The sequence below is a fragment of the Blennius ocellaris genome, assembly GCF_963422515.1.
Source record: "Blennius ocellaris genome assembly, chromosome: 16".
In the NCBI taxonomy this organism is placed as follows: domain Eukaryota; kingdom Metazoa; phylum Chordata; class Actinopteri; order Blenniiformes; family Blenniidae; genus Blennius; species Blennius ocellaris.
This window is the reverse complement of record NC_137665.1, coordinates 281,017-308,546: the sequence shown is the minus strand read 5'-3', so window position 1 is coordinate 308,546 and position 27,530 is coordinate 281,017. Positions and strand designations below refer to the sequence as shown.

Below are 27,530 nucleotides of genomic sequence, written 5' to 3'. Positions count from 1 at the left end.
ACACAGAGAAAGAGGCGGGGCTACAATATCCTGGCTACTTGTGATTGGCTCTGACGTTGATGGACAGCTGAAACAGCCAATCAGCACGCGGGAGATCTGCATTGTTTGTGTACTGGGTTATCGTTGTCTTTTTAATATTCTAAAAAATAAATTTCACTTGGTTTCACGCTACTTCAACCTTTTCTGATGCATTAATTAGTGCGTTGCAGCAGAATTTACTTTTATTGCTGCACATAAGTTTTGTAATCTCTTACAAATGTGATCTTTTCACCTTTTTTCCAAGCTTGAAACGCTTCATTCTATGTTTATTAAAGACAAAACGGGTTTCAAATCCTGGACCAAAAAGAAAAACATAAAAAAAAAAAAAGCATGTGACATGTTGGTGCTATTTTAAACCTCCAAGAGTAAAATCAGCATATTTTAAATGCTGTTTCAGCTCAATAGATGTTGAATATTCAAATATGTGACCAGAATTCAACATTTGTTTCCCTTTTCCTTTATTATTCCGACGTCTATGGATTCGCTGGATTTTGGCTGCTTGCCTGTTCTCTCGGGATCTGGCAACCCCGGACTGAACGCTGAGTCCGACCTGGCATCCCGCAGACACACGGACCTTCGTGCGTGAAGCTGCGGGGTTTGGAGCTTCTCTTCCCGGCTGCTGTTCCACGATCTCCCGGTAAGTGTTCGTGTTGCTACGTGTGTGTGTGTGTGTGTGTGTGTGTGTGTGTGTGTGTGTGTGTGTGTGTGTGTGTGTGTGTGTTGCGTGCAGCAGCAGCATCTCCAGTTCGGTTCGGATCCAGTCAGATCCAGTCAGAAACACCGAGTAACGGGACATGAACCGGGTGTGATGTCGTGCAGCGGGAATCACGTGACCCTCAGTCTGGATACAGTCATGCAAATAGAAGCGCGAGCGGCCGCAGCGCTTCTCCTGCTCTCAGGTGACACAAGCTTCACAACGTGTCTGAAGCAGCAGGACGAGATGAAAGCTGGACCGTGTTACACGTTGATCACGTGATCAAGACCAGATGAAAGCTGGACCGTGTTACACGTTGATCACGTGATCAAGACGAGATGAAAGCTGGACCATCACGTTCCTTCTGCCTCCATCCCTCTATTCTCTCTTCTCTAAAGTCAAAGGACGAGCCTCAAAAAGCACAATGAACTCAATAGTTGTGAGAAATATAACATATTTATATATATATCTCTATATCTCTCAAAACTTCCAGCGGACGGTCAGTCAAGACGCTGCAGACGTGTGGACGGCGTCCTCTCACTGTTTCGTGTGGAAGTGTGGAAGACGGTTTAAACATGAAAGACATGAAAAGATTGTTGTTGTTCTCAAAGAGCAGACTTTTAAAAAGCGTCTCATTCAGGGACGAGCTCCCCGGTGGGATCAGCAGTATCACTGTCTCTTTAGGAGAAGCAGTAATTATCCTGCTAATTCCTCCACCTGCTGACCTCCGTCAGGTGTGGATGAACCTGAGGAGGAGGAGGAGCATGAGGAGGGATGAGGAGGGATGAGGAGGATGAGGAGGGATGAGGAGGATGAGGAGCACGAGGAAGATGAGGAGGGATGAGGAGGGATGAGGAGGGATGAGGAGCGATGAGGAGGGATGAGGAGGAATGAGGAAGATGAGGAGCGATGGGGAGGGATGAGGAGGAATGAGGAAGATGAGGAGGGATGAGGAAGATGAGGAGGGATGGGGAGGGATGAGGAAGATGAGGAGGGATGAGGAGGAATGAGGAAGATGAGGAGGAATGAGGAGCATGAGGAGGGATGAGGAGGGATGAGGAGGGATGAGGAGCGATGAGGAGGGATGAGGAGGGATGAGGAGGGATGAGGAGCGATGGGGAGGGATGAGGAGGAATGAGGAAGATGAGGAGGGATGAGGAAGATGAGGAGGGATGGGGAGGGATGAGGAAGATGAGGAGGGATGAGGAGGAATGAGGAAGATGAGGAGGAATGAGGAGCAGGAGGAAGATGAGGAGGGATGAGGAAGATGAGGAGGGATGGGGAGGGATGAGGAGGGATGAGGAGGAATGAGGAAGATGAGGAGGAATGAGGAAGATGAGGAGGAATGAGGAGCAGGAGGAAGATGAGGAGGAATGAGGAAGATGAGGAGGGATGGGGAGGGATGAGGAGGAATGAGGAGGGATGGGGAGCATGAGGCGTTTTCACAAACACTTTGAAGACGAGGGAAAATGCCGTCAGTTTTCTTCTGAACTCCGCATTAATTAATAAATTAATAAAAAGCTTCACTTGACGTTTCTTCTCTGACGGAGTCACTGTCGTGTTTCAAGATGATGTTGACCATTAAAACATCTGGAACGTCCTCACCCAGCCTCACTGCGCTCTCTAATGTACACTCCACAGTCTCATTACTTTGAAATGAGGAGTTTTGGGGGAAGTTTCCACACTCGGTGTTGAACGTAGTCGTTGGTACGATGCATCGTGAAGAAGACTTTCAGGAAATGAAGACGGTGTTTGATGTTACATTTGAACGTAGTCGTTGGTACGATGCATCGTGAAGAAGACTTTCAGGAAATGAAGACAGTGTTTGATGTTACATTTGAACGTAGTCGTTGGTACGATGCATCGTGAAGAAGACTTTCAGGAAATGAAGACAGTGTTTGATGTTACATTTGAACGTAGTCGTTGGTACGATGCATCGTGAAGAAGACTTTCAGGAAATGAAGACGGTGTTTGATGTTACATTTGGCTCTTGGTTTATTGACCTTGTGAGGAACGAAGCTTCAGTCTTCAGAGATTCTGAGATTTTAATTAAAACTTGCAGGACGTGCTGGGTCAAGTGTTGAAATGTCTCCAGGGCCTTCAGTCTCTACATGCAGCCAGAACAGCCTCAGTGCTTCTTAACCTCAACTTAACCCTGCTTCTTAACCTTAACTTAACCCTGCTTCTTAACCTTAACCTAACCCTGCTTCTTAACCTTAACTTAACCCTGCTTCTTAACCTTAACTTAAACCTGCTTCTTAACCTCAACTTAACCCTGCTTCTTAACCTAACCCTGCTTCTTAACCTTAACTTAAACCTGCTTCTTAACCTCAACTTAACCCTGCTTCTTAACCTTAACTTAACCCTGCTTCTTAACCTCAACTTAACCCTGCTTCTTAACCTCAACTTAACCCTGCTTCTTAACCTCAACTTAACCCTGCTTCTTAACCTCAACTTAACCCTGCTTCTTAACCTCAACTTAACCCTGCTTCTTAACCTTAACTTAACCCTGCTTCTTAACCTTAACTTAACCCTGCTTCTTAACCTTAACTTAACCCTGCTTCTTAACCTCAACTTAACTCTGCTTCTTAACCTTAACTTTACCCTGCTTCTTAACCTAACCCTGCTTCTTAACCTTAACTTTACCCTGCTTCTTAACCCAACCCTAACCCTGCTTCTTAACCTCAACCTAACCCTGCTTCTTAACCTCAACTTAACCCTGCTTCTTAACCTCAACTTAACCCTGCTTCTTAACCTCAACTTAACCCTGCTTCTTAACCTCAACTTAACCCTGCTTCTTAACCTCAACTTAACCCTGCTTCTTAACCTTAACTTAACCCTGCTTCTTAACCTCAACTTAACTCTGCTTCTCAACCTTAACTTTACCCTGCTTCTTAACCTCAACTTAACCCTGCTTCTTAACCTTAACTTTACCCTGCTTCTTAACCCAACCCTAACCCTGCTTCCTCAACAAATGCAGGTTCAAGTCCCACATCAGGATTGGAGCCTGCAGGTTTGTGGGGGAGGGGTGGGGGGGGGGGGGGGGGGGTCCCGGGGTTGTGAGCAGCAAAGTGAAGGTACATCATGTTGGAGTTGAGTAGATTTGACAGAGACCACGTGATGGTTTTCAAACAACATGTTTAAAATGACCAGAACCACCTTCCACCTGGTGCCGCCTTGTCTGTGCTCCTTTATGGTTCCATTAACAATAGACTGATTGTGTGGAGTAGGACATCGAGGCATTAAAGATATTAGATAAGATATAGTACACCTTGTTGTCCAGGCCATTTATATTTTCATAGTGGAGAGATTAGTATTTCTCTTTGAATATTTGCAGTGTTGTAGTTTCTCAGGAGCCAGGATGATAAAGACTGGCGGGTTGGTTCGTCTCCGCCGGGCCTGAAGGAGCCTCGTACCAACATTCGTTTTCAGAATGAGTGTAACAGGAGTCATGGTCGGGTCTCAACAGGAGAACCGTGAAATGTAACAGGAGTCACGGTCGGGTCTCAACAGGAGAACCATGAAATGTAACAGGAGTCATGGTCGGGTCTCAACAGGAGAACCATGAAATGTAACAGGAGTCATGGTCGGGTCTCAACAGGAGAACCGTGAAATGTAACAGGAGTCATGGTCGGGTCTCAACAGGAGAACCATGAAATGTAACAGGAGTCATGGTCGGGTCTCAACAGGAGAACCATGAAATGTAACAGGAGTCATGGTCGGGTCTCAACAGGAGAACCATGAAATGTAACAGGAGTCATGGTTCTTCTCCGTTTCCTGTAAATCAGTGAACGATCACACGTCAAGTGTTGTCCAGTGATTTCAGGTTCTGCCGGTCGGTTGTCGATGTCGCTCTCTTGTGACAATAGTTCCCGATCCATCCATTCTCAAACGTTGTGTTTGCCGGAGCGCCTGCAGGCCGTGCAGCCGCCGCAGTGTTCGATAACGCAGCGCTGCAGCTGCCGTTACGCAACCGTGCAGCTCTCTGAAGGACAGGCCGGCGGGTTTCAGTTCTCCATGACTTCAGACCAACACTGGAGGCCAAGGAAACTACTTATTATACCGCTTCTCTGGATTAAAGATCAAAGATGTGTCTTGTCTTGAAGATCTTCAACGTTTTTGTTGTTGTTGTTTTGCTGATGTTTTCTCAATTTGAAAGGATGTTCTAGGTGTTCAGATAGAAATAAACCGGAGCTGCTTCAGTCGCTGTCGCTGCACCAAGAGACAATCCTGACGGTAAAGTAGGTCGCAGTGGAAAACCAGGCCTGCTTGCTTTTGTAACCAACTAGAATACAGGTCAGTGCAACCAGAACAGGATGCAACTGAAGACAGACCAGACAAATGGGGACGTCTTCTTTCTTGACCTGTTTTCTCAGTTTGTGTCTCCAGTAGCTTCAGCAGGAGGACAGAGACACAAACCAAACCTTTCTCTGAATCAGTCAAATCACAGAAGTGACTCTGTCTTCAAACGCTGACATTTTCAGAGGAATGTTGACGGACTGGAAGAATTAGTGTGTCCTCTTCCAATGTGGGACGTCTGAAGGACTAACAGGCCGTCCAATCAGCAGGAGAACCCCCATAATGCATCGGGTTTAAAGTATCACGTCAGGCAGGGGCCCCCAACCACCGGGTGGACCGGTCCCTACCGGTCTGGCACATACCTATCGGTACCTACCTATCAGTACCTACCGGTCTGGTACCTACCGGTCCGGTACTTCCCGGTCTGGTACCTACCTATCAGCACCTACCGGTCTGGTACCTACCGGTCTGGTACCTACCTATCAGTACCTACCGGTCTGGTACCTACCGGTCCGGTACTTCCCGGTCTGGTACCTACCTATCAGTACCTACCGGTCTGGTACCTACCGGTCCGGTGCCTACCGGTCCGGTCCCTACCGGTCTGGTACATACCGATCTGGTACCTACCTATCAGTACCTACCTATTGCTACCTACCGGTCCGGTACCTACCGGTCTGGTACATACCTATCAGTACCTACCTATCAGTACCTACCTATCAGTACCTACCGGTCTGGTACATACCTATCAGTACCTACCTATCAGTACCTACCTATCGGTCCCTACCGGTCTGGTACCGGGCCGTGCATCATTTCATACGAGGCCACAAAGAAATGATGTGTTTTATTTTGATGATGTAGATTTGAATTTCCCGTCAGTCTGCATGAAGTTTAATCTTGAAAAACGTTTCACTTCAGTCAAACCTTCTTTCCAGAGCTTCTTTCCAGAGCTTCACTTTCCAGAGCTTCACTTTCCAGAGCTTCACTTTCCAGAGCTTCACTTTCCAGACCTTCTTTCCAGAGCTTCTTTCCAGAGCTTCTTTCCAGACCTTCTTTCCAGAGCTTCACTTTCCAGGCCTTCTTTCCAGAGCTTCACTTTCCAGACCTTCTTTCCAGAGCTTCACTTTCCGTTCTTCACAGAGACGATGTTGCTTTAACCCGGTGGCTGGTGTTGGAGAGCGTCACTGTGAAGACCACTGGTCCTCTCTGTCCAAATCTGTCCTGAAGACAGACTAGCTGATGGTGATCCATCCTCCTGTCCACGTTCTGTCCACGTTCTGTCCTCGTTCTGTCCATGTTCTGTCCACGTTCTGTCCACGTTCTGTCCATGTTCTGTCCTCATTCTGTCCACGTTCTGTCCTCGTTCTGTCCATGTTCTGTCCTCATTCTGTCCATGTTCTGTCCACGTTCTGTCCACATTCTGTCCATGTTCTGTCCATGTTCTGTCCTCGTTCTGTCCATGTTCTGTCCACGTTCTGTCCACATTCTGTCCATGTTCTGTCCATGTTCTGTCCTCGTTCTGTCCATGTTCTGTCCACGTTCTGTCCACATTCTGTCCTCGTTCTGTCCACGTTCTGTCCACGTTCTGTCCACGTTCTGTCCTCGTTCTGTCCATGTTCTGTCCACATTCTGTCCACGTTCTGTCCATGTTCTGTCCACGTTCTGTCCACGTTCTGTCCACATTCTGTCCATGTTCTGTCCATGTTCTGTCCTCGTTCTGTCCATGTTCTGTCCACGTTCTGTCCACATTCTGTCCATGTTCTGTCCATGTTCTGTCCTCGTTCTGTCCACGTTCTGTCCTCGTTCTGTCCATGTTCTGTCCTCATTCTGTCCATGTTCTGTCCACGTTCTGTCCACATTCTGTCCATGTTCTGTCCATGTTCTGTCCTCATTCTGTCCATGTTCTGTCCACGTTCTGTCCACATTCTGTCCATGTTCTGTCCATGTTCTGTCCTCGTTCTGTCCATGTTCTGTCCACGTTCTGTCCACATTCTGTCCTCGTTCTGTCCACGTTCTGTCCACGTTCTGTCCACGTTCTGTCCTCGTTCTGTCCATGTTCTGTCCACATTCTGTCCACGTTCTGTCCATGTTCTGTCCACGTTCTGTCCACGTTCTGTCCACGTTCTGTCCTTGTTCTGTCCATGTTCTGTCCACGTTCTGTCCATGTTCTGTCCTCGTTCTGTCCATGTTCTGTCCACGTTCTGTCCACATTCTGTCCTCGTTCTGTCCATGTTCTGTCCTCGTTCTGTCCACGTTCTGTCCACGTTCTGTCCTCGTTCTGTCCACGTTCTGTCCACATTCTGTCCTCGTTCTGTCCACGTTCTGTCCACATTCTGTCCACATTCTGTCCACGTTCTATCCACATTCTGTCCTCGTTCTGTCCATGTTCTGTCCACGTTCTGTCCACGTTCTGTCCTTGTTCTGTCCACGTTCTGTCCACGTTCTGTCCTCATTCTGTCCACGTTCTGCCCACGTTCTGTCCACATTCTGTCCACATTCTGTCCTCGTTCTGTCCATGTTCTGTCCACGTTCTGTCCACATTCTGTCCTCGTTCTGTCCTCGTTCTGCCCACGTTCTGTCCACATTCTGTCCACGTTCTGTCCACATTCTGTCCTCGTTCTGTCCACGTTCTGTCCTCGTTCTGTCCACGTTCTGTCCTCATTCTGTCCACGTTCTGTCCTCGTTCTGTCCATGTTCTGTCCTCTTCTGTCCACGTTCTGTCCACGTTCTGTCCACGTTCTGTCCTCATTCTGTCCACGTTCTGTCCATGTTCTGTCCACGTTCTGTCCTCGTTCTGTCCACGTTCTGTCCACATTCTGTCCTCGTTCTGTCCACGTTCTGTCCACGTTCTGTCCACGTTCTGTCCACATTCTGTCCTCGTTCTGTCCACGTTCTGTCCACGTTCTGTCCACGTTCTGTCCACGTTCTGTCCACGTTCTGTCCTCGTTCTGTCCACGTTCTGTCCACATTCTGTCCACGTTCTGTCCTTGTTCTGTCCACCTTCTGTCCACGTTCTGTCCTCGTTCTGTCCACGTTCTGTCCACGTTCTATCCACATTCTGTCCTCGTTCTGTCCACGTTCTGTCCACGTTCTGTCCTCATTCTGTCCACGTTCTGCCCACGTTCTGTCCACATTCTGTCCACATTCTGTCCTCGTTCTGTCCACGTTCTGTCCTCGTTCTGCCCACGTTCTGTCCACGTTCTGTCCTCGTTCTGTCCATGTTCTGTCCTCATTCTGTCCACGTTCTGTCCACATTCTGTCCTCGTTCTGTCCATGTTCTGTCCTCGTTCTGTCCTCATTCTGTCCACGTTCTGTCCTCGTTCTGTCCATGTTCTGTCCTCATTCTGTCCACGTTCTGCCCACGTTCTGTCCACATTCTGTCCTCGTTCTGTCCACGTTCTGTCCTCGTTCTGCCCACGTTCTGTCCACGTTCTGTCCTCGTTCTGTCCATGTTCTGTCCTCATTCTGTCCACGTTCTGTCCACATTCTGTCCTCGTTCTGTCCATGTTCTGTCCTCGTTCTGTCCTCATTCTGTCCACGTTCTGTCCTCGTTCTGTCCATGTTCTGTCCTCATTCTGTCCACGTTCTGTCCACGTTCTGTCCACGTTCTGTCCTCATTCTGTCCACGTTCTGTCCACGTTCTGTCCACGTTCTGTCCACATTCTGTCCTCGTTCTGTCCACGTTCTGTCCACGTTCTGTCCACGTTCTGTCCTCGTTCTGTCCACGTTCTGTCCTCGTTCTGTCCACGTTCTGTCCACGTTCTGTCCTCGTTGTGTCCATGTTCTGTCCACGTTCTGTCCTTGTTCTGTCCACCTTCTGTCCACGTTCTGTCCTCGTTCTGTCCACGTTCTGTCCACGTTCTGTCCACGTTCTGTCCACGTTCTGTCCACGTTCTGTCCTCGTTCTGTCCACGTTCTGTCCACGTTCTGTCCACGTTCTGTCCTCGTTCTGTCCATGTTCTGTGGGTTGATCCAGTTGACAATGCTCCAATGGAAGGGGACATGCTGGACATTGCTAATGCTAACTGTTAACGCAAGTTCAAAGGCTAAATAACTGAAATTGCTACTTTTTCCGCAGGATCAAGTTTGCATGTGTTATTTAGTCACAATGTTCCTTGCAGCCAGTTTTTGTCAGTTAAATATCATTTTTAATTACGATGCTTCTGGGAAAACAATTAAAACAGTCAAACTTCATGGTGATTTAATTTGTCATCAATGAGCAACGTTACATTTAAAAAAAGTACATAAGTACATGATAAGGGCTATTAAATGACACTGAGCAGAAAACCAAGGTGTCCAGCTCATCTTCCTCCTTCCTTCATTAGATTTTTGATGTTTGAACTCTTTTGTGAATGAAGGATCTCAGGAATGTCTTCATGAGGACACGCAGGACGTCTCCAGGATGTGGACGGACGTCAGCGGGAACTTTGCTGCTCAGTAGACAGAAACAACAGTGAATCAATAGTTCCAGTCTCTCTCCTCACAATCCGTCGGCCCTTTTTCTTTCGCTGCCTGCACTGTTGTCATGGCAACAGGCAGTGTCGGCTGCATTTTAACGTGGTTCCTGACTCGGTTCTCAGTGGGAGGCTGGTGGAGGAAGACTGTCTGATTAGCAGAAATAGTGAACGTGAACAATGAGTGCAAATGGTAGTGGAAGTCGTGGTCCTGGAAAACCAAGGTCACTGGACATTGACAGTCGTGGCTTTGGACCGGCGGCTTCTAGAAACATTCTGGAGAAAGTGTGACCATACACATTGCACTTGATGTGACACCCAGACGCTCATGGGAGACAGAGGCCGTCTGTGAGAACCACCATTGTGAGAACCACCGTTGTGAGAACCACTGTTGTCAGAACCACCGTTGTCAGAACCACCGTTGTGAGAACCACCGTTGTGAGAACCACCGTTGTGAGAACCACCGTTGTGAGAACCACCGTTGTCAGAACCACCGTTGTGAGAACCACCGTTGTGAGAACCACCGCAGTGAGAACCACCATTGTGAGAACCACCGTTGTGAGAACCACCGTTGTGAGAGCCACCGTTGTGAGAGCCACCGTTGTGAGAACCACCGTTGTGAGAACCACCGCTGTGAGAACCACCGTTGTGAGAACCACCGCTGTGAGAACCACCGTTGTGAGAACCACCGTTGTCAGAACCACCGTTGTCAGAACCACCATTGTGAGAACCACCGTTGTGAGAACCACCGTTGTGAGAACCACCATTGTGAGAACCACCATTGTGAGAGCCACTGTTGTGAGAACCACCGTTGTGAGAACCACCGTTGTGAGAACCACCGTTGTGAGAACCACCATTGTGAGAACCACTGTTGTGAGAACCACTGTTGTGAGAACCACCGCTGTGAGAACCACCGCTGAGTGACCTAGCTTGATGCTATATGTTGCAAAGTTTGTCTGGAAATGCCACAATGTTATCAGCTTCAAGATTTAGTGCATATTGTGAACTTTGTCTCTGCAATAACTAGATCTGTGAATTTCTCTTGGAGATCATTAAAGTATGTGTCTATCTATCTTCCTGCTGATTGTTGCACCTTGAACAGAGAACCTTGTCAGATCATTGGACCAGAGGTTATGTCACCATTTGTCTTTGGCCAGAAAACGTCCCAGTGGGTGGAGACGTGAAGTGACGGCAGAAAACCACCTGGAATAAGTTGTTTTCATTGCGTCGTCTTCGGTTCGTCACACGCTAAGCTGGCCGCGGGGTTAGGGTTAGCTATTCCTAGCGTCTTGTAAGGCTAGCAGCCAAACTAGCTTGGAGGCGTGAGAGTTGTCAATGCGTACAAGAATTTGTCAAATATGAAGCAGAATCTGCAGAAGTCATCTCACAATGGATCTGTAATTCAGTTTAAAATCTGCTCATCTGTATTCCAATGTGTGAGAAGACGTCATGAGGATTTTGATATTTGAGAAGCTCCGAGTCACAATAGCTTTTCTTTGCTCCACTTCTGCCATGGAGCTCCTGTCAGGGTTGGTGTGCCCTGAGCGCAGGCTGGCAGGAGGTTCATTCTGGCAGGCCTCCATTACTGAGACGTTCCAGTGAAAGTCCCGGGATCATGCTAATCAGCGAGGAGGCAACAGCGTTGCTGCAACTGCAGGGAGGCAACGGCAATGTAAGTCCAGCGAGCTGGCTGGAACAACCAGGGACACGTTTCCCCACAGACCTGCTTCAGTAGGCGGAGAGTCCTGATCTGAGACTGGGGTCATTTTCAGGGGACAAGCTACTGATGACACACATTTACATTTCCTGGCACTAACTCAGTGAATAATAAAGTTTATTTCTCTGTGCTGCACAATGTCACGTCTGCGCGCAGCCTCCGGGGCGTAGCGCCTCCTGGTGGCCTCTAGACGACGTCGCGGCTGAGAGACGGCAGAATGTGAGGCTGCGCTGAAACTCTGATACAAATCCTGTCGTGGCACAAGCGGAGCAAAAGTCATGAGGGAAGCCCATTTTGAAGCTCCTCAACTCGTAACTGATGGTTTGTGTGTATTTCCAGCACTTGCAACCACAAATACGACGAGGACGATCCTCGTTACACATCTGAACACAGACGAGCAGATCTGTTGACGTTTGAAAACATAATTACAGATCAATTCTGAGACAAAAAAGCAAAACTTAACAAAAAAACGAGTGCAAAGCGGAGGATGTGAACAGCCCAGGCCCCGCCCCCAGCCCCGCCCTCAGCTCAGTATACTGTTGTGACATCACATATCTGTGGCTCTCAAAACCCCGCCTACATTGTACCCGCCCCCTGCGGTGCGGTACGCTTCGCCGTCACATTGTGTGCAGAGGAAACGCTCAGCCTCACTAAACTGATTCAAAGTGTTCTGTGAGGGAAAACTGGAGGAAAAAGTCGATTCCATCCATGTTTGTGACGTCACAATACTCAACAACACCATTGTGTAGTTTGAGTTTTGTGACGTCGTTTGAGAGGAAATAGAAGCAGTTAGTGGTTTTGTCTTTGTTCTTTCAAGTAGCGCTGCTCATGTGGTTTGGAACGTTGGAGAACGTTGGAGAACGTTGGAGAACGTCGCAGTATTGATGCACCACAATGTTCAGTGATTTGTTGATCTTGTTATTATTGATCTATTATTATTATTGACGACCAGTTCAGTACGTCACAGAGAAGTTTCATGGCTGTGTTGTGTCGGTGTGATAATCATCAGTGGGGGGTCTTCCATGGCATCCTGGGACCCCCAGACCCCCCAGACCCCCCAGACCCCCATGCAGCAGCGTCCGTCCGTGAGGAGCCTCCCTTTGTGTTCAGACTGCGGCTCCAATCACTTCCAACTCTTCCCTTACATAATCCCCCCCCCCCCCTCCCTCACCCCCCCCCCCTCCCCCCGAGGCATATGAAGATGCAGTCTTGTGTAACTCGCGTTGGAAACCAGTTCCATCCAGTCCACTGAGGTGTTGCCAAGGAACTGTGTGTGTGTGTGTGTGTGTGTGTGTGTGTGTGTGTGTGTGTGTGTGTGTGTGTGTGTGTGTGTGTGTGTGTGTTCTTTTGTTCGGTGCCATAGAATCAAGCTGGATTTTTCCTGTTCCAGTCTTACATAAGAGCACGGATGAAGAGAACGAGTTGCTCCATTATTCTTCTTGTGACGGGGAAACGGGATCGTTTCCATGGAAACGTTTCCACGGGATCGTTTCCACGGGATCGTTTCCACGGGGTCGTTTCCACGGGGTCGTTTCCACGGGATCGTTTCCACGGGATCGTTTCCACGGGATCGTTTCCACGGGATCGTTTCCACGGGGTCGTTTCCATGGAAACGTTTCCACGGGATCGTTTCCACGGGGTCGTTTCCACGGGGTCGTTTCCACGGCACTGTGGAGGTCCTCACAACTGGACATGAAGACAAACTCCACTCGAAGTTCTCCAGTTACGTCTCAAACAGTGTTTTCATGTCACAGATACTCAATAGATACTTTCTTCTACTGCACAACTGCAATATTAGGGTTTTACATTGGGCAGCTTTGAGAAGACCGACAGTATAAAAGACAGAAAACTGGGACGTGACGTCTCGACTGAGTTCATGAGAAACTTGAAAGTGGGACTGACTAGAATCACATGTTGACTCATGAAGCCTGCGCTGTCACTCGATGCTTTAATCCTCATTAGGCTCAGAAAACAGGCAAACTTTCTCAATTTCCTGTTATATATTGGAAACATTGTCTGAAAATGAGTATTTGAGCCACTTTCAGCCATTTAAAGTGTAAACCTTCCAGGTGGACTGGGATCCAGGAAGGAAAGTGTGCAGATGTGCCTCACTTTTGTTGATCCACGTTCATTTGGGAACAAACATTTCTAGTAGGAACCCGAGGAAGGTTAATAAACAATCCTAACAATCCAAAGTCCTTGTTTCACATAAGATTTGCATATCATTTGTAAATCAAAGTCCCAGAGTGGAGGAAGAGGAGAGGCTCAGAATCCAGGGTGGAGGAAGAGGAGAGGCTCAGAATCCAGAGTGGAGGAAGAGGAGAGGCTCAGAATCCAGAGTGGAGGAAGAGGAGAGGCTCAGAACCCAGAGTGGAGGAAGAGGAGAGGCTCAGAACCCAGAGTGGAGGAAGAGGAGAGGCTCAGAATCCAGAGTGGAGGAAGAGGAGAGGCTCAGGATCCAGAATGGAGGAAGAGGAGAGGCTCAGAATCCAGAGTGGAGGAAGAGGAGAGGCTCAGGATCCAGGGTGGAGGAAGAGGAGAGAGGCTCAGAATCCAGAATGGAGGAAGAGGAGAGGCTCAGAATCCAGAGTGGAGGAAGAGGAGAGGCTCAGAATCCAGAGTGGAGGATGAGGAGAGGCTCAGGATCCAGAGTGGAGGAAGAGGAGAGGCTCAGAATCCAGAGTGGAGGAAGAGGAGAGGCTCAGGATCCAGAATGGAGGAAGAGGAGAGACTCAGGATCCAGGGTGGAGGAAGAGGAGAGGCTCAGGATCCAGAATGGAGGAAGAGGAGAGGCTCAGGATCCAGGGTGGAGGAAGAGGAGAGGCTCAGGATCCAGAATGGAGGAAGAGGAGAGGCTCAGGATCCAGAATGGAGGAAGAGGAGAGGCTCAGGATCCAGAATGGAGGAAGAGGAGAGGCTCAGAATCCAGAGTGGAGGAAGAGGAGAGGCTCAGAATCCAGAGTGGAGGAAGAGGAGAGGCTCAGGATCCAGAATGGAGGAAGAGGAGAGACTCAGGATCCAGGGTGGAGGAAGAGGAGAGGCTCAGAATCCAGAGTGGAGGAAGAGGAGAGAGGCTCAGGATCCAGAATGGAGGAAGAGGAGAGACTCAGAATCCAGAATGGAGGAAGAGGAGAGAGGCTCAGGATCCAGAATGGAGGAAGAGGAGAGACTCAGAATCCAGAATGGAGGAAGAGGAGAGGCTCAGAATCCAGAATGGAGGAAGAGGAGAGGCTCAGAATCCAGAGTGGAGGAAGAGGAGAGGCTCAGGATCCAGAATGGAGGAAGAGGAGAGGCTCAGAATCCAGAGTGGAGGAAGAGGAGAGGCTCAGGATCCAGAATGGAGGAAGAGGAGAGGCTCAGGATCCAGAATGGAGGAAGAGGAGAGGCTCAGAATCCAGGTTTCTTGAGGTCCAGGAAGAAGGTTCTCAGTGTGCTGACTGGGCCGCCATGTCCTCTGCTGGCGTCCCTCCACTGGGACCAGTCAGTCCATAAGTCCACAGTCCTGAGAGACTTCCTGCTTCCTGCTTCCTGCTTCCTGCTTCCTGCTTCCTGCTGCTGAGCTTCATGGAGATGCTGAGTCCATCCAGCAGGACTTGGCACCTGTCCAGAATGCCAGAGGTGCCAGAAGCTGGTCCAGTGACCCTGGTGTTCCTGTGCTGGACTGTCCTGACCTGAACCAGGTCCAGAGGACGGTGAGAGACACCAGACCAACAATGCAGATGACCTGAAGGCTGCTATCAAACCCTTTAAATGGAACCAGGACCGGTCCAGAGGTCCTCCAGGACGTCACCATAGCAACAGGACGCCTGGACGGCTGCGGCTCATGAAGAGACATCAGCTTAACAAAACAGAAAATAGAAAGAATCTGCACAGGACAGTTTATCTCCATTCTGTCTTGTTTGTGGACCAAAGGTCCTCTGGTCTCGTCAATCATCAACGGGTGAACCGGTCTGGATTGGTCCAGGTCTGCAGGGCGTCACTGACCCCCTGCTGCTTGTCTGCAGGCGTCTAGCTGAGGTTCAGCCCGAGGGCAGGTCCTGCCACTTCTTCTCCTGTCCGTCGTCATGGCGGCGTCTCAGATTGGCCGGCAGCTCGCCGTCCGCCTGCAGAAGAAGCTGTGGCTCGGCGCTGCAGGTAAACTCTTTGATCTCATTCCCTAACTGTCTTTCAACCCTTTTCCCTCTGTGGCTGCAGGTAAACTCTCTGATCTCGTTCTCTAACTGTCTTTCAACCCTTTTCCCTCTGTGGCTGCAGGTAAACTCTCTGATCTCATTCCCTAACTGTCTTTCAACCCTTTTCCCTCTGTGGCTGCAGGTAAACTCTCTGATCTCATTCCCTAACTGTCTTTCAACCCTTTTCCCTCTGTGGCTGCAGGTAAACTCTCTGATCTCATTCCCTAACTGTCTTTCAACCCTTTTCCCTCTTTGGCTCCAGGTAAACTCTCTGATCTCGTTCACTAACTGTCTTTCAACCCTTTTCCCTCTTTGGCTCCAGGTAAACTCTCTGATCTCGTTCCCTAACTGTCTTTCAACCCTTTTCCCTCTGTGGCTCCAGGTAAACTCTCTGATCTCGTTCCCTAACTGTCTTTCAACCCTTTTCCCTCTGTGGCTCCAGGTAAACTCTCTGATCTCGTTCACTAACTGTCTTTCAACCCTTTTCCCTCTTTGGCTCCAGGTAAACTCTCTGATCTCGTTCACTAACTGTCTTTCAACCCTTTTCCCTCTTTTAGCAGACTAGAAATACTAAACTGTCAATTACTTAGAAATACAGTAACTCTGCCTTGGTCTTTTCTGAGGGCTGCATTTTGAACGTTCACACATTCCTGGACACTCTTTCACCTCCGACGTCTACAAGCCAAATATATATACAGTATATAGATAAAATGGATCTCTTCTGGAACACAAGGTCAAGGTGTTGTTTTATTGTCATATCACCAGTAAAAGCAGGTTTCACAGAGAATGAAATTCTTATTTTGCCGTCTGCCCTGGAGCCGACATACATAAATAAATAAGTATATACACAAAAATAGAATAAAAATAAAATATTAAATTAAATTAAATAGAAGCAGTGCAAAAATATTAGTGAGAAAGTGAGATGTGCAAATGCAAACATGTCAGAAGCTGTTCAGAGTCTGATGGCGACGGGGAAGAAAGAGGTTTTCAGTCTGTTGGTTTTGCTTTTCAAGCTTCTGGACCTCGGCCTGAGGACAGAAGGTGACCAGTCTGTGTTGTGGATGGGGGGGTAAATATAACGGGTAACAGTTACTTTTAACTGGAAACTTGTCCAGTCATGAAGTAAGTTGCCGTTTGCAACGTGTGACCAGACGTCTTGACAGGAAACCAAACCTGTACAATGAGACTGCAAAACCTCAAATATGGGGAAAATGTCCAAAATGGACTGAAACTGTCGAAATGTGCCAAAAATAGCTACAAATGACCAAATGTGCTTAAACTATGAAATGACCTAAATATTAGATAAATAGTAAAAGAATTCCGACAGTAGCTTTAGCTAGCCCAAATCAGTCAAATCGCTAAAGCTGCTAAAACCCACTCAGTGTGAAACTGCTGAACTGAACAGAAGAGGTCAAATGATTGGTTATAGCTGCTCTGAATGGAGTTCAATTGACTACAAATCGTTAAAACATGCACAGCCACGCCCGCGAGAACCTGGTGCATGTTGACGTTTTGTGCACATCAGGGCGCGACGGCAACGTGGGCTAGCAACATGCTAACAACATGCTAATTTCTGAGTGTTTTTGAAATTCAAGAAGAATTAACTTTAATTTGGAAAAAGACTTTTAAAAAACCCTTTCAATTTAAATGTTTTACAGTTAAATATGAAAAAGTTGAAATATTTCAGTCCAAATAGAATTTTCCTTCATGACGTTTACCCACAATCCCTCTGGTGTCTCAGGCTGCAGGTACGTCAGTAAGGCTGCAGCCAAGACCGAGGTGGAGTTCGACTATGATGGTCCGTCCATGAAGACCACCGTGCCTGGACCGCGGTCACAGGTAGCACACACACACACACACACACACACACACACACACACACACACACACACACACACACACACACACACACGTGTACGAGCTTTACAGACTGTGTTTCGTACCTGCAGGCTCTGACCAAGCAGCTGGGAGACATCCAGGTGAGTGTGCTGGATTCTGTGTGTGTTTGTTGAAGCCTGAGTACACAAGTACTCTCTAACACTCCCACACACACACTCCCACACACACACACACACACACACACACACACACACAGGGCAGAGCGGGGTGACGTCACAGGAAACAGGATGTCCCGGTAAGGTTCTGGGAGCCGCTGGGTCTGAACAGCCCAGAATAACTGACCCCAGTAAAGATTGAACCCCTAAAACGGTAAACGGGTTCTAGTTTCTCATCAGAACTTGTTCTTTTCCCAGAATGTGGGAGCCGTGAACTTCTTCTGTAACTACGAGGAAAGCCGAGGGAACTACTTGGTGGATGTGGACGGAAACCGCATGCTGGACGTCTACACCCAGATCTCGTCCATCCCCATCGGTGAGTCAGACAATCGTTTTTCATTCGTTTTCCATCGTCGACTCCATTGGAGACGTATGGAATGGTACGTATGGAATGGTACGTATGGAATGGTACGTATGGAATGGTACGTATGGAATGGTACGTATGGAATGGTACGTATGGAATGGTACGTATGGAATGGTACGTAAGTCATGTTGTGTTGGGATCCAGCAGAGGGCGCTGCTCCAATAATTAATCCAATGTCATCTGAAGATTTTGAGCTGAAAAAGTCTGAATTGTTCAACTTTGTTCTCAGTTCTTTGATCTCTTCACTGTGTGGTTGTGTGAGAAGGTTGTCGGTTGTGTCCTCAGGCTACAACCACCCGGCTCTCCTCAAGGTGATGTCCAACCCCAACAACCTGGTAGGTCCTCGTCCACCGTCGCCTACAAAGGACTCTGATGCTGAATTAGCATGATGTCGCTCTTGTTGCTTCAGCAGTGACTCCAATTCAATCAAGATCAAACATGACATGTTGTACATCTGATTTTTAATAAGATCAAAAGACAAAAAGCTGCAAAAGATGAGAAAGATTTTCACTATTCGTTCCATTTTTCAGTGTATCAGATCAAATAAACCGACTTTTATTACCGATTCGATAGACGTGTTGGAGGAAAAAGATTCCACATGTAGAATATTGACTTTGGCTCTTGGCTTCAATATTCGGTTGTTTGTTGATGATTGAAGAGATGTTTTTCATTTCCTGCTTGGCGGTTGTCGTACATTTCATTTTTTAATACTAAAGACATAGTTTAGTCGCATCGCTGGAGACAATAGAAGTCCCGTAATGTCTTCCTGAGGTGCTCAACCAGGAGGTCTGGACAGTTTGTCCAAACAGAGGATTGGGAGGTCGGGAGGCGTCCTGCTCCTCCCGGGTCCCGTCCTGGGGAGTGACGATACCTCCAGGTCCCGTCCTGGGGAGTGACGATACCTCCAGGTCCCGTCCTGGGGAGTGACGTGGACCTCAAGGTACCGTCCTGGGGAGTGACGATACCTGGAGGTACCGTCCTGGGGAGTGACGATACCTCCAGGTCCCGTCCTGGGGAGTGACGATACCTCCAGGTCCCGTCCTGGGGAGTGACGATACCTCCAGGTCCCGTCCTGGGGAGTGACGTGGACCTCAAGGTACCGTCCTGGGGAGTGACGATACCTGGAGGTACCGTCCTGGGGAGTGACGATACCTCGAGGTATCGTCACTCATCAGGACGGGACCTCGAGGTACCGTCCTGATGAGTGACGATACCTCGAGGTACTGTCCTCAGGAGTGACGGGGTCCTGGAGGTCCGGTCCTCAGGAGTGACGGGGTCCTGGAGGTCCGGTGCTCAGGAGTGACGGGGTCCTGGAGGTCCGGTGCTCAGGAGTGACGGGGTCCTGGAGGTCCGGTCCTCAGGAGTGACGGGGTCCTGGAGGTCCGGTGCTCAGGAGTGACGGGGTCCTGGAGGTCCGGTCCTCAGGAGTGACGGGGTCCTGGAGGTCCGGTCCTCAGGAGTGACGGGGTCCTGGAGGTCCGGTGCTCAGGAGTGACGGGGTCCTGGAGGTCCGGTCCTCAGGAGTGACGGGGTCCTGGAGGTCCGGTGCTCAGGAGTGACGGGGTCCTGGAGGTCCGGTCCTCAGGAGTGACGGGGTCCTGGAGGTCCGGTGCTCAGGAGTGACGGGGTCCTGGAGGTCCGGTCCTCAGGAGTGACGGGGTCCTGGAGGTCCGGTCCTCAGGAGTGACGGGGTCCTGGAGGTCCGGTGCTCAGGAGTGACGGGGTCCTGGAGGAAGTGCTTGAGTGAAGTGGTGAATGAATTTGTGTTTTTCACTTTGCCAGAGCACCTTTGTGAACAGACCCGCCTTGGGGATCCTGCCACCGGAGAACTTTCCAGACAAACTGACTGAAAGTCTTCTCTCGGTGAGCAACGCAGAGCACTGGTACGATTCCCCGTCGTGGTCACTCTGGCTCCACCATGGATGATGGTTTTGTGTTCTTTGCTGGTCAGGTTGCCCCCAGTGGGATGTCCCGGGTCCAGACCATGGCCTGTGGCTCCTGCTCCAATGAGAACGCCTACAAGGCCATGTTCATCTGGTACCGGGTGAGTGGGCGCCACGCCTTGCTCTGCTGGCCTCGGCCTGGAACCGACAACTCTGGATTCTCACGGAGGCTTTTCTTTTAGAACAAGGAGCGAGGCCACGCTGGACCGTCTGCTGAAGACATGAGCAGCTGCATGATCAACCAGGTGTGTTCTCCAGTCGCACAATTCCATTCATGTGTTCACTGGTTTTCACTGGTTTTCACCTGTTTTCACCTGTTTTCACTAGTTTTCACTGGTTTTCACTGGTTTTCACCTGTTTTCACTGGTTTTCACCTGTTTTCACCTGTTTTCACCTGTTTTCACTGGTTTTCACTGGTTTTCACCTGTTTTCACCTGTTTTCACCTGTTTTCACTGGTTTTCACTGGTTTTCACTTGTTTTCACTTGTTTTCACTGGTTTTCACCTGTTTTCACTGGTTTTCACCTGTTTTCACCGGTTTTCACCGGTTTTCACCTGTTTTCACCTGTTTTCACCTGTTTTCACCTGTTTTCACCTGTTTTCACTGGTTTTCACCTGTTTTCACTGGTTTTCACTGGTTTTCACTGGTTTTCACGTTGTCCTTCACTGCTCTGTTCCAGACTCCAGGATGTCCAGAGCTCAGTATCCTGTCCTTCACCGGAGCTTTCCATGGCAGAACGTTAGGTAAGTCTGTCCATCCATCATCCATCATCCATCATCCATCATCCATCATCCATCATTCATCATCCATCATTCATCATCCATCATCCATCATCCATCATCCATCATCCATCATCCATCATCCATCATCCATCATCCATCATCCATCATCCATCATCCATCATTCATCATCCATCATTCATCATCCATCATCCATCATTCATCATCCACCATCCATCATCCATCATCCATCATCCATCATCCATCATTCATCATCCATCATCCATCATCCATCATCCATCATCCATCATCCATCATCCATCATCCATCATCCATCATCCATCATCCATCATCCATCATCCATCATCCATCATCCATCATCCATCATCCATCATTCATCATCCACCATCCACCATCCACCATCCATCATCCATCATCCATCATCCATCATCCATCATCCATCATCCATCATCCATCATCCATCATCCATCATCCATCATCCATCATCCATCATTCATCATCCACCATCCACCATCCATCATCCATCATTCATCATCCATCATCCATCATCCATCATTCATCATCCATCATTCATCATCCATCTCTATAAAAGCAACCGATAAAATGACTAATCTTGTTTTCAAAATGAATAAATCAAACAGCTGATAAAATAGTGTAAATTGCTTAAAATGATCAAGTAAATAGTTTTGAATAGGTGTGATTGTTGAAAACGATCAAATGGTTCAAATTGCAGGTAAATAAAAAATGAAACCAGCTGAAAATACTGATGATGTCGACCTGGAGCCTCACTTATACAAGGATTCCTGCTAAAGTAGGTGCAGATGAGCGTCGGCAGGCTTTTAGAGACCCCGATGTTTTTGGCGCACGCCGTTTTCAGGAAGGTTCCCAGTAGGAATCCTAGGAAGGTTCTAGAGACGAGGCTCCCGGCGCTTTGCTCACGCCGCTTCCGCCTCCTTCAGGCTGTTTGGCAACGACGCACTCCAAAGTGATCCACAAGCTGGACGTGCCGTCGTTCGACTGGCCCATCGCGCCGTTCCCCAGACTGCAGTACCCGCTGGAGGAGTTCCGCAGGGAGAACGCCCAGGAGGAGGCGCGCTGCCTGGAGGAGGTGCGCTCGCTTCACTTTCTATTTCTCAAGCTTTTCTCCTTGGATGCAGATCGGTCCGTTACCGTGGCTACGCCCTTCATCACACCTGGCTTTTATTGTTGAATCATTACTGTAGTTGTTCTGTTGATTCTTCCAGACGGCGTGCTGAAGACCAGTAGCGTTAGCATTGAAATGTCTTCTCGTAACGACATCAGGGAACTTATTTCCAGGGTTTGATCGACTCCCATCAGTCACCACATGCAAGGTTTCGTCAAATGAAGCGTTGAAAGATCTGAGGGTCAGTCCCACTGCGACTGTCCCGCCAGGATCACTGACGGCAATTCAGGAAGTGCTTGTCTGGTTGGACAATCGTCCTGAGGTCTTCCTGTCCTCACAAGTCAGACTGAGGTCTTCCTGTCCTCACAAGTCAGACTGAGGTCTTCCTGTCCTCACAGGTCAGACTGAGGTCTTCCTGTCCTCACAAGTCAGACTGAGGTCTTCCTGTCCTCACAAGTCAGACTGAGGTCTTCCTGTCCTCACAAGTCAGACTGAGGCCTTCCTGTCCTCACAGGTCAGACTGAGGTCTTCCTGTCCTCACAGGTCAGACTGAGGTCTTCCTGTCCTCACAAGTCAGACTGAGGTCTTCCTCAAGATTCGCTCATGTTCACCTGATATGTCCCGTTAGCTACAACCCCGTTAGCCGAGGAAGCTGTCCCTAATCCCCTGGACCTGGGTCCTAGACCCTGGACCCGGACTCAAGCCTGAGATCTCGGGCCTGGAGCTGTGCCCCGGGTCCAGGACCACTGCTGTAGGGACTGCAGCTGGGCCCCGGGTCCAGGACCACAGCTGTAGGGACTGGAGCTGGGCCCCGGGTCCAGGACCACTGCTGTAGGGACTGGAGCTGGGCCCCGGGTCCAGGACCACTGCTGTAGGGACTGCAGCTGGGCCCCGGGTCCAGGACCACTGCTGTAGGGACTGGAGCTGGGCCCAGGGCCCAGGACCACTGCTGTAGGGACTGGAGCTGGGCCCCGGGTCCAGGACCACTGCTGTAGGGAGTGGAGCTGGGCCCCGGGCCCAGGACCACTGCTGTAGGGACTGGAGCTGGGCCCCGGGTCCAGGACCACTGCTGTAGGGAGTGGAGCTGGGCCCCGGGCCCAGGACCACTGCTGTAGGGACTGGAGCTGGGCCCCGGGTCCAGGACCACTGCTGTAGGGACTGCAGCTGGGCCCCGGGTCCAGGACCACTGCTGTAGGGACTGCAGCTGGGCCCCGGGTCCAGGACCACTGCTGTAGGGACTGGAGCTGGGCCCCGGGTCCAGGACCACTGCTGTAGGGACTGGAGCTGGGCCCCGGGTCCAGGACCACTGCTGTAGGGACTGCAGCTGGGCCCCGGGTCCAGGACCACTGCTGTAGGGACTGCAGCTGGGCCCCGGGTCCAGGACCACTGCTGTAGGGACTGCAGCTGGGCCCCGGGTCCAGGACCACTGCTGTAGGGACTGAGGTCTGGTTGTAAGTGTGTGACAGGACAGTGGATTTCGTCGTGTGATATTGTGACCATGGTTCTCTGCACTCTAACATTGCGGTGCCGCCCCCCCGCCCCGGGGCCCCCCCGCCCTCTGCAGGTGGAGGATCTGATCGTGAAGTGGAGGCAGAAGGGCCGTCCTGTCGCCGGCATCGTCATTGAGCCGATCCAGGCTGAAGGCGGCGATAACCACGCCTCGGCCGACTTCTTCACCAGACTCCGGAGCGTCGCTGCCAAGGTGAGTGACGGGAGACTGGGACCTGATGGCCTTGCTCCTCACAACAATGGCTCGCCAGCGCAGTGCCGGGACGGGGGGGGGGGGGGGGGGGGGGGGGGGGGGGTCAGTGGAGAGCAAGGCCAGGGTTGGAGCACCAGCTCCGTTCTGAAGAACCAATCTGGAGGCGTGAGACTCGGGTTCATGAGTCACAGGCTTTGTCTTCCTCCAGCATGGATGTGCTTTCCATGTGGATGAAGTCCAGACCGGCGGGGGGGCCACAGGGAAGTTCTGGGCCCATGAGCACTGGGGTTCCAGCGACCCCGCAGACATCGTGTCCTTCAGCAAGAAGCTGCTGACGGGGGGGTACTACCACAAGGACGCCCTGCAGGCCGACAAGGTGCGTCAGTCGCGTTTAACGCTTCATCCTCACTTTCTGCTCTTCAGTCTCTTTTCACCACGACTCAGCAAATTCAATCCAGAAACTTTGTCCCAGAACCGAAAAGATGGAGTACACACACACACACACACACACACACACACACACACACACACACACACACACACACACACACACACGTTAGTGCAGAGTAAGACTCAGAGTTCGTGCAGGAAGTCCGTGTTACTTTTCAGGAAGTGTTTGTCTTAATAAAGAATGAGGAAATCTATGAAATCCTAAAATCTGAAGTGAAATTAAAGAATGATTATTGTCATTGTGTTACAATTGTATTAAAAACAACACAACTTGTGAGGCAGACAGGAAGTCGGGTCATAGTTGCACCATGGCTCAAAAACACCCCCTTGTGGCCGGACTCCTGACGTAGTTTCCCCCTCAGTCAAAGCTTCATCAGTGTTTGTTCAGCTGCAATCTTTTCATCGTGAGTCTGTTTGTGACATGAAGATAAACATCCTGACGTCAAGGAGAGTCACAGTCGTCAACACTTTGTAATTCCAACTATATTTTCATGTTGAATAAATGTGTTCATGGCTGCAGAGAGCCACAGCGCCTCCTGCTGGTTTGACCTCATCAGAACAATCTGACTTTCACACTAAACGGTATTTGTTATATTTTGATCTTTAAATCATTACCAGCCAAACAAATAAGAAAAAGTGTGACTTGTAGTGCAGAAAATACGGTAATTGACGTTTTTCCGATGGAGATTGTTAGAATTGACTGCTGTTGTACCTTTTTCAGCCCTACCGCATCTTCAACACATGGATGGGCGACCCATCGAAGAACCTGTTCCTGTGTGAGGTTCTCAACGTGATCCGCAGGGAGAACCTCCTGGAGGAGGTGGCCCGCTCGGGGAAAGCCCTGATGAATGGCCTTCATGAGCTCCAGGTATCGAGTACTGCTGTGGTCTGCTGCCCTCACTTTTCATTCAGTGAAACGCTTCTTGCAGGGAAACTTCCTGAAGAATCGCTCGTTTTCATGACTGAAGCCAATCAAAGTGACAATGAAGCTGCAGCTTGTCTCCTTTCCTGTCCTCAGACGGTCAGCGTGGCGGACCGGACAGTCGTTAGCAGAGTGTGACTTCCTGTTGAATGTTTGTTTACAAAATCTAGTTCAAATCCAGGTTGTCTTCATTTTTCTTGTAATGTAGGTTGAGAGAAGCAGCAGCAACAAAATCATGATCCGTCTCCTGATATCAGGCTTTCTTTTACTTCTGAACAGCTTTTCCTCTGACTTCCTGTGTGTGTGTGTGTGTGTGTGTGTGTGTGTGTGTGTGTGTGGTCAGGCTCAGTATCCCGGCCTTCTGAGTCGAGCTCGAGGTCAAGGGACCTTCTGCGCCATCGACGTCCGTGACGACGCCACACGAGACCAGATCCTGCTGAAGGCGAGAGACAAAGGTAGAACACGCTGTACTGGTTCTGCTAGCATGAGCGCCAGATTAGCGGAACTCGCGCATCGTTCAGAATGTCAGTTACCGTCATTGCTAATACCTCACCAATACTGACGCTGAATACAAAGTCACATTTCTTCATTTTGCGTTTGTCACAACTAAAGCAGAAGAACATGGGATTTAGATTCCAGGAGAAACGGGTCCTCATCCAATATGGCGGCCAATGAAGCACACCGGCACTTTTCAGACCTTTTTATCACTGTAATAGAATCTAATATCATTTTCTATAGATCACTGTAATAGAATCTAATATCATTTTCTATAGATCACTGTAATAGAATCTAATATCATTTTCTATAGATCACTGTAATAGAATCTAATATCATTATCTATAGATCACTGTAATAGAATCTAATATCATTATCTATAGATCACTGTAATAGAATCTAATATCATTATCTATAGATCACTGTAATAGAATCTAATATCATTATCTATAGATCACTGTAATAGAATCTAATATCATTATCTATAGAACTCAGTCACTGTAACAGAACCAACACATCTCATAAAGTTAAAGAGTTCTATCATAGCGTCAGGTTGAACTATTGACGGCCAAGTAGGTCCTCAGTAGGTCCCCAGTAGGTCCCCAGTAGGTCCCCAGTAGGTCCCCAGTAGGTCCTCAGTAGGTCCCCGGTAGGTCCCCGGTAGGTCCTCGGTAGGTCCCCGGTAGGTCCCCGGTAGGTCCCCAGTAGGTCCTCAGTAGGTCCTCAGTAGGTCCCCAGTAGGTCCTCAGTAGGTCCCCAGTAGGTCCCCAGTAGGTCCCCAGTAGGTCCTCAGTAGGTCCTCAGTAGGTCCCCAGTAGGTCCCCAGTAGGTCCTCAGTAGGTCCCCAGTAGGTCCCCAGTAGGTCCTCAGTAGGTCCTCAGTAGGTCCCCAGTAGGTCCCCAGTAGGTCCTCAGTAGGTCCCCAGTAGGTCCCCAGTAGGTCCTCAGTAGGTCCCCAGTAGGTCCCCAGTAGGTCCTCAGTAGGTCCTCAGTAGGTCCCCAGTAGGTCCTCAGTAGGTCCCCAGTAGGTCCTCAGCGACTTTGAAGAAGGAGTTTGGTTCCTGGAGAACAGGGGTAGGGAACCCTGGTCCTTGAGGGCCTGGACGGCCTTGACAGACCGTGGCCCTGCAGGTTTTCAATGTGTCCTGACATCAACACAGCAGTTAGTGCACAAGAGGAGGAGGAGGAGCTGAGCGCTGGTTCAGGACCGTCCCTGTAGCCTGCTGGACCTGCTGGACCTGCTGGACCTGCTGGACCGGCTGGACAGAAGAGAAAGACATTCTTAGAGCCGGCAAAAGGGGCTGGTGTCCAGCCTGGATGCTGGCCTCTGGGTCGGGAGAAGCTTTGAGGCCTGTTAGCTGTTAGCTGTTAGCAGGTTGGGCTAACAGGGAGGAGCCTGCTCCATTGAAGGAGGAGCCTGAGTGAATGCTCGGGGGCCTGCAGTGTTTTTGGAGGGAGGGGGTCAGATGTCTGAGGCCCCGCCCACATGAGCCAAACATCTTTTTTCTCAGAAAACTCTCCGCCCAGCTGGACCACGTAGCCCAGCTGGACCACGTGGCCCAGCTGGACCTCGTGGTCCCCCGTTGTTGTGGTCGGTCTTGGTGACCATCAGGTGGTCTTGACCGTCGGCGCCTCACAGCCGAGCTGCAGTTTTAGAATTTCTCCACTCTGGGACGCGTCTTCCAAAAACCCTGCTGTCGGGCTCCTAAAGGGACGATGGTCCAAAACGAGTGCAGCGGGACTCTGGGGTGGACCCCGAGGGTCCCCCTTCACAACCAGGAGTTTTAGAAGGCTGTCTGTCTCCACTGACGCTGGTTTTCCCTCGGCAGGGGTCCTCCTGGGGGGCTGTGGCGAGCGTTCCATCCGGTTCCGTCCTGCGCTGGTCTTCAAGGAGGACCACGTCCACCTCTTCCTCAACGTCTTCAATGACGTGCTGGCCCAGTTCAAATAGGAAAGTCCTCCACCCTGAACCCACCCAGAACCCGGAGACATTCTGTCATGACAGCACAACCCTCACTCTCACCTGGACTCAGAGACCACCACTTTGTACGACCCGTCAGGAGGTTTTCCGCTCCCGGTCTGGATCGGTGTGTAGACCACCACTTAGTCCTGACGGACTTCCAGCACACCGTCCAGGGGATCCGGCCTCCATTTTAATACAACCGGCTACTTTCCTGTGCCCATACCCATCGGCGGTACGGACCGCAAGGCGTCCGGCGGTACGGACCGCAAGGCGTCCAGCGGTCCGTACCCATCGGCGGTACGGACCGCGAGACGCCTTGCGGTCCGTACCCATCGGCGGTACGGACCGCTGGACGCCTCGTCGGCTTGGGTACGGACCGCGG

At 50.0% G+C, this 27,530-nt stretch overlaps 1 protein-coding gene across 2 annotated transcripts; it reads left to right on the top strand.

Annotated features, from left to right (window-relative positions):
- The first annotated feature begins 596 nt into the window (after positions 1-596).
- On the top strand, positions 597-27,530 carry abat (4-aminobutyrate aminotransferase). Of its 2 annotated transcripts, XR_013936989.1 has the most exons (17): positions 597-676; positions 15,205-15,334; positions 17,114-17,211; positions 17,322-17,351; positions 17,625-17,742; positions 18,076-18,125; positions 19,573-19,653; positions 19,742-19,834; positions 19,916-19,978; positions 20,413-20,476; positions 21,433-21,581; positions 23,182-23,319; positions 23,528-23,695; positions 24,491-24,637; positions 25,035-25,146; positions 27,015-27,361; positions 27,427-27,530. XR_013936989.1 is itself a non-coding variant. In XM_080512216.1 (16 exons), the coding sequence occupies exons 2-16, from the start codon at positions 15,265-15,267 to the stop codon at positions 27,134-27,136; spliced, it is 1,503 nt and encodes a 500-aa protein (XP_080368342.1). In that variant the 5' UTR covers positions 597-676; positions 15,205-15,264; the 3' UTR covers positions 27,137-27,385. The 2 variants fall into 2 exon arrangements, 1 of the variants encoding a protein (XP_080368342.1); XM_080512216.1 differs by lacking the exon at positions 27,427-27,530 and having other exon boundaries at positions 27,015-27,385.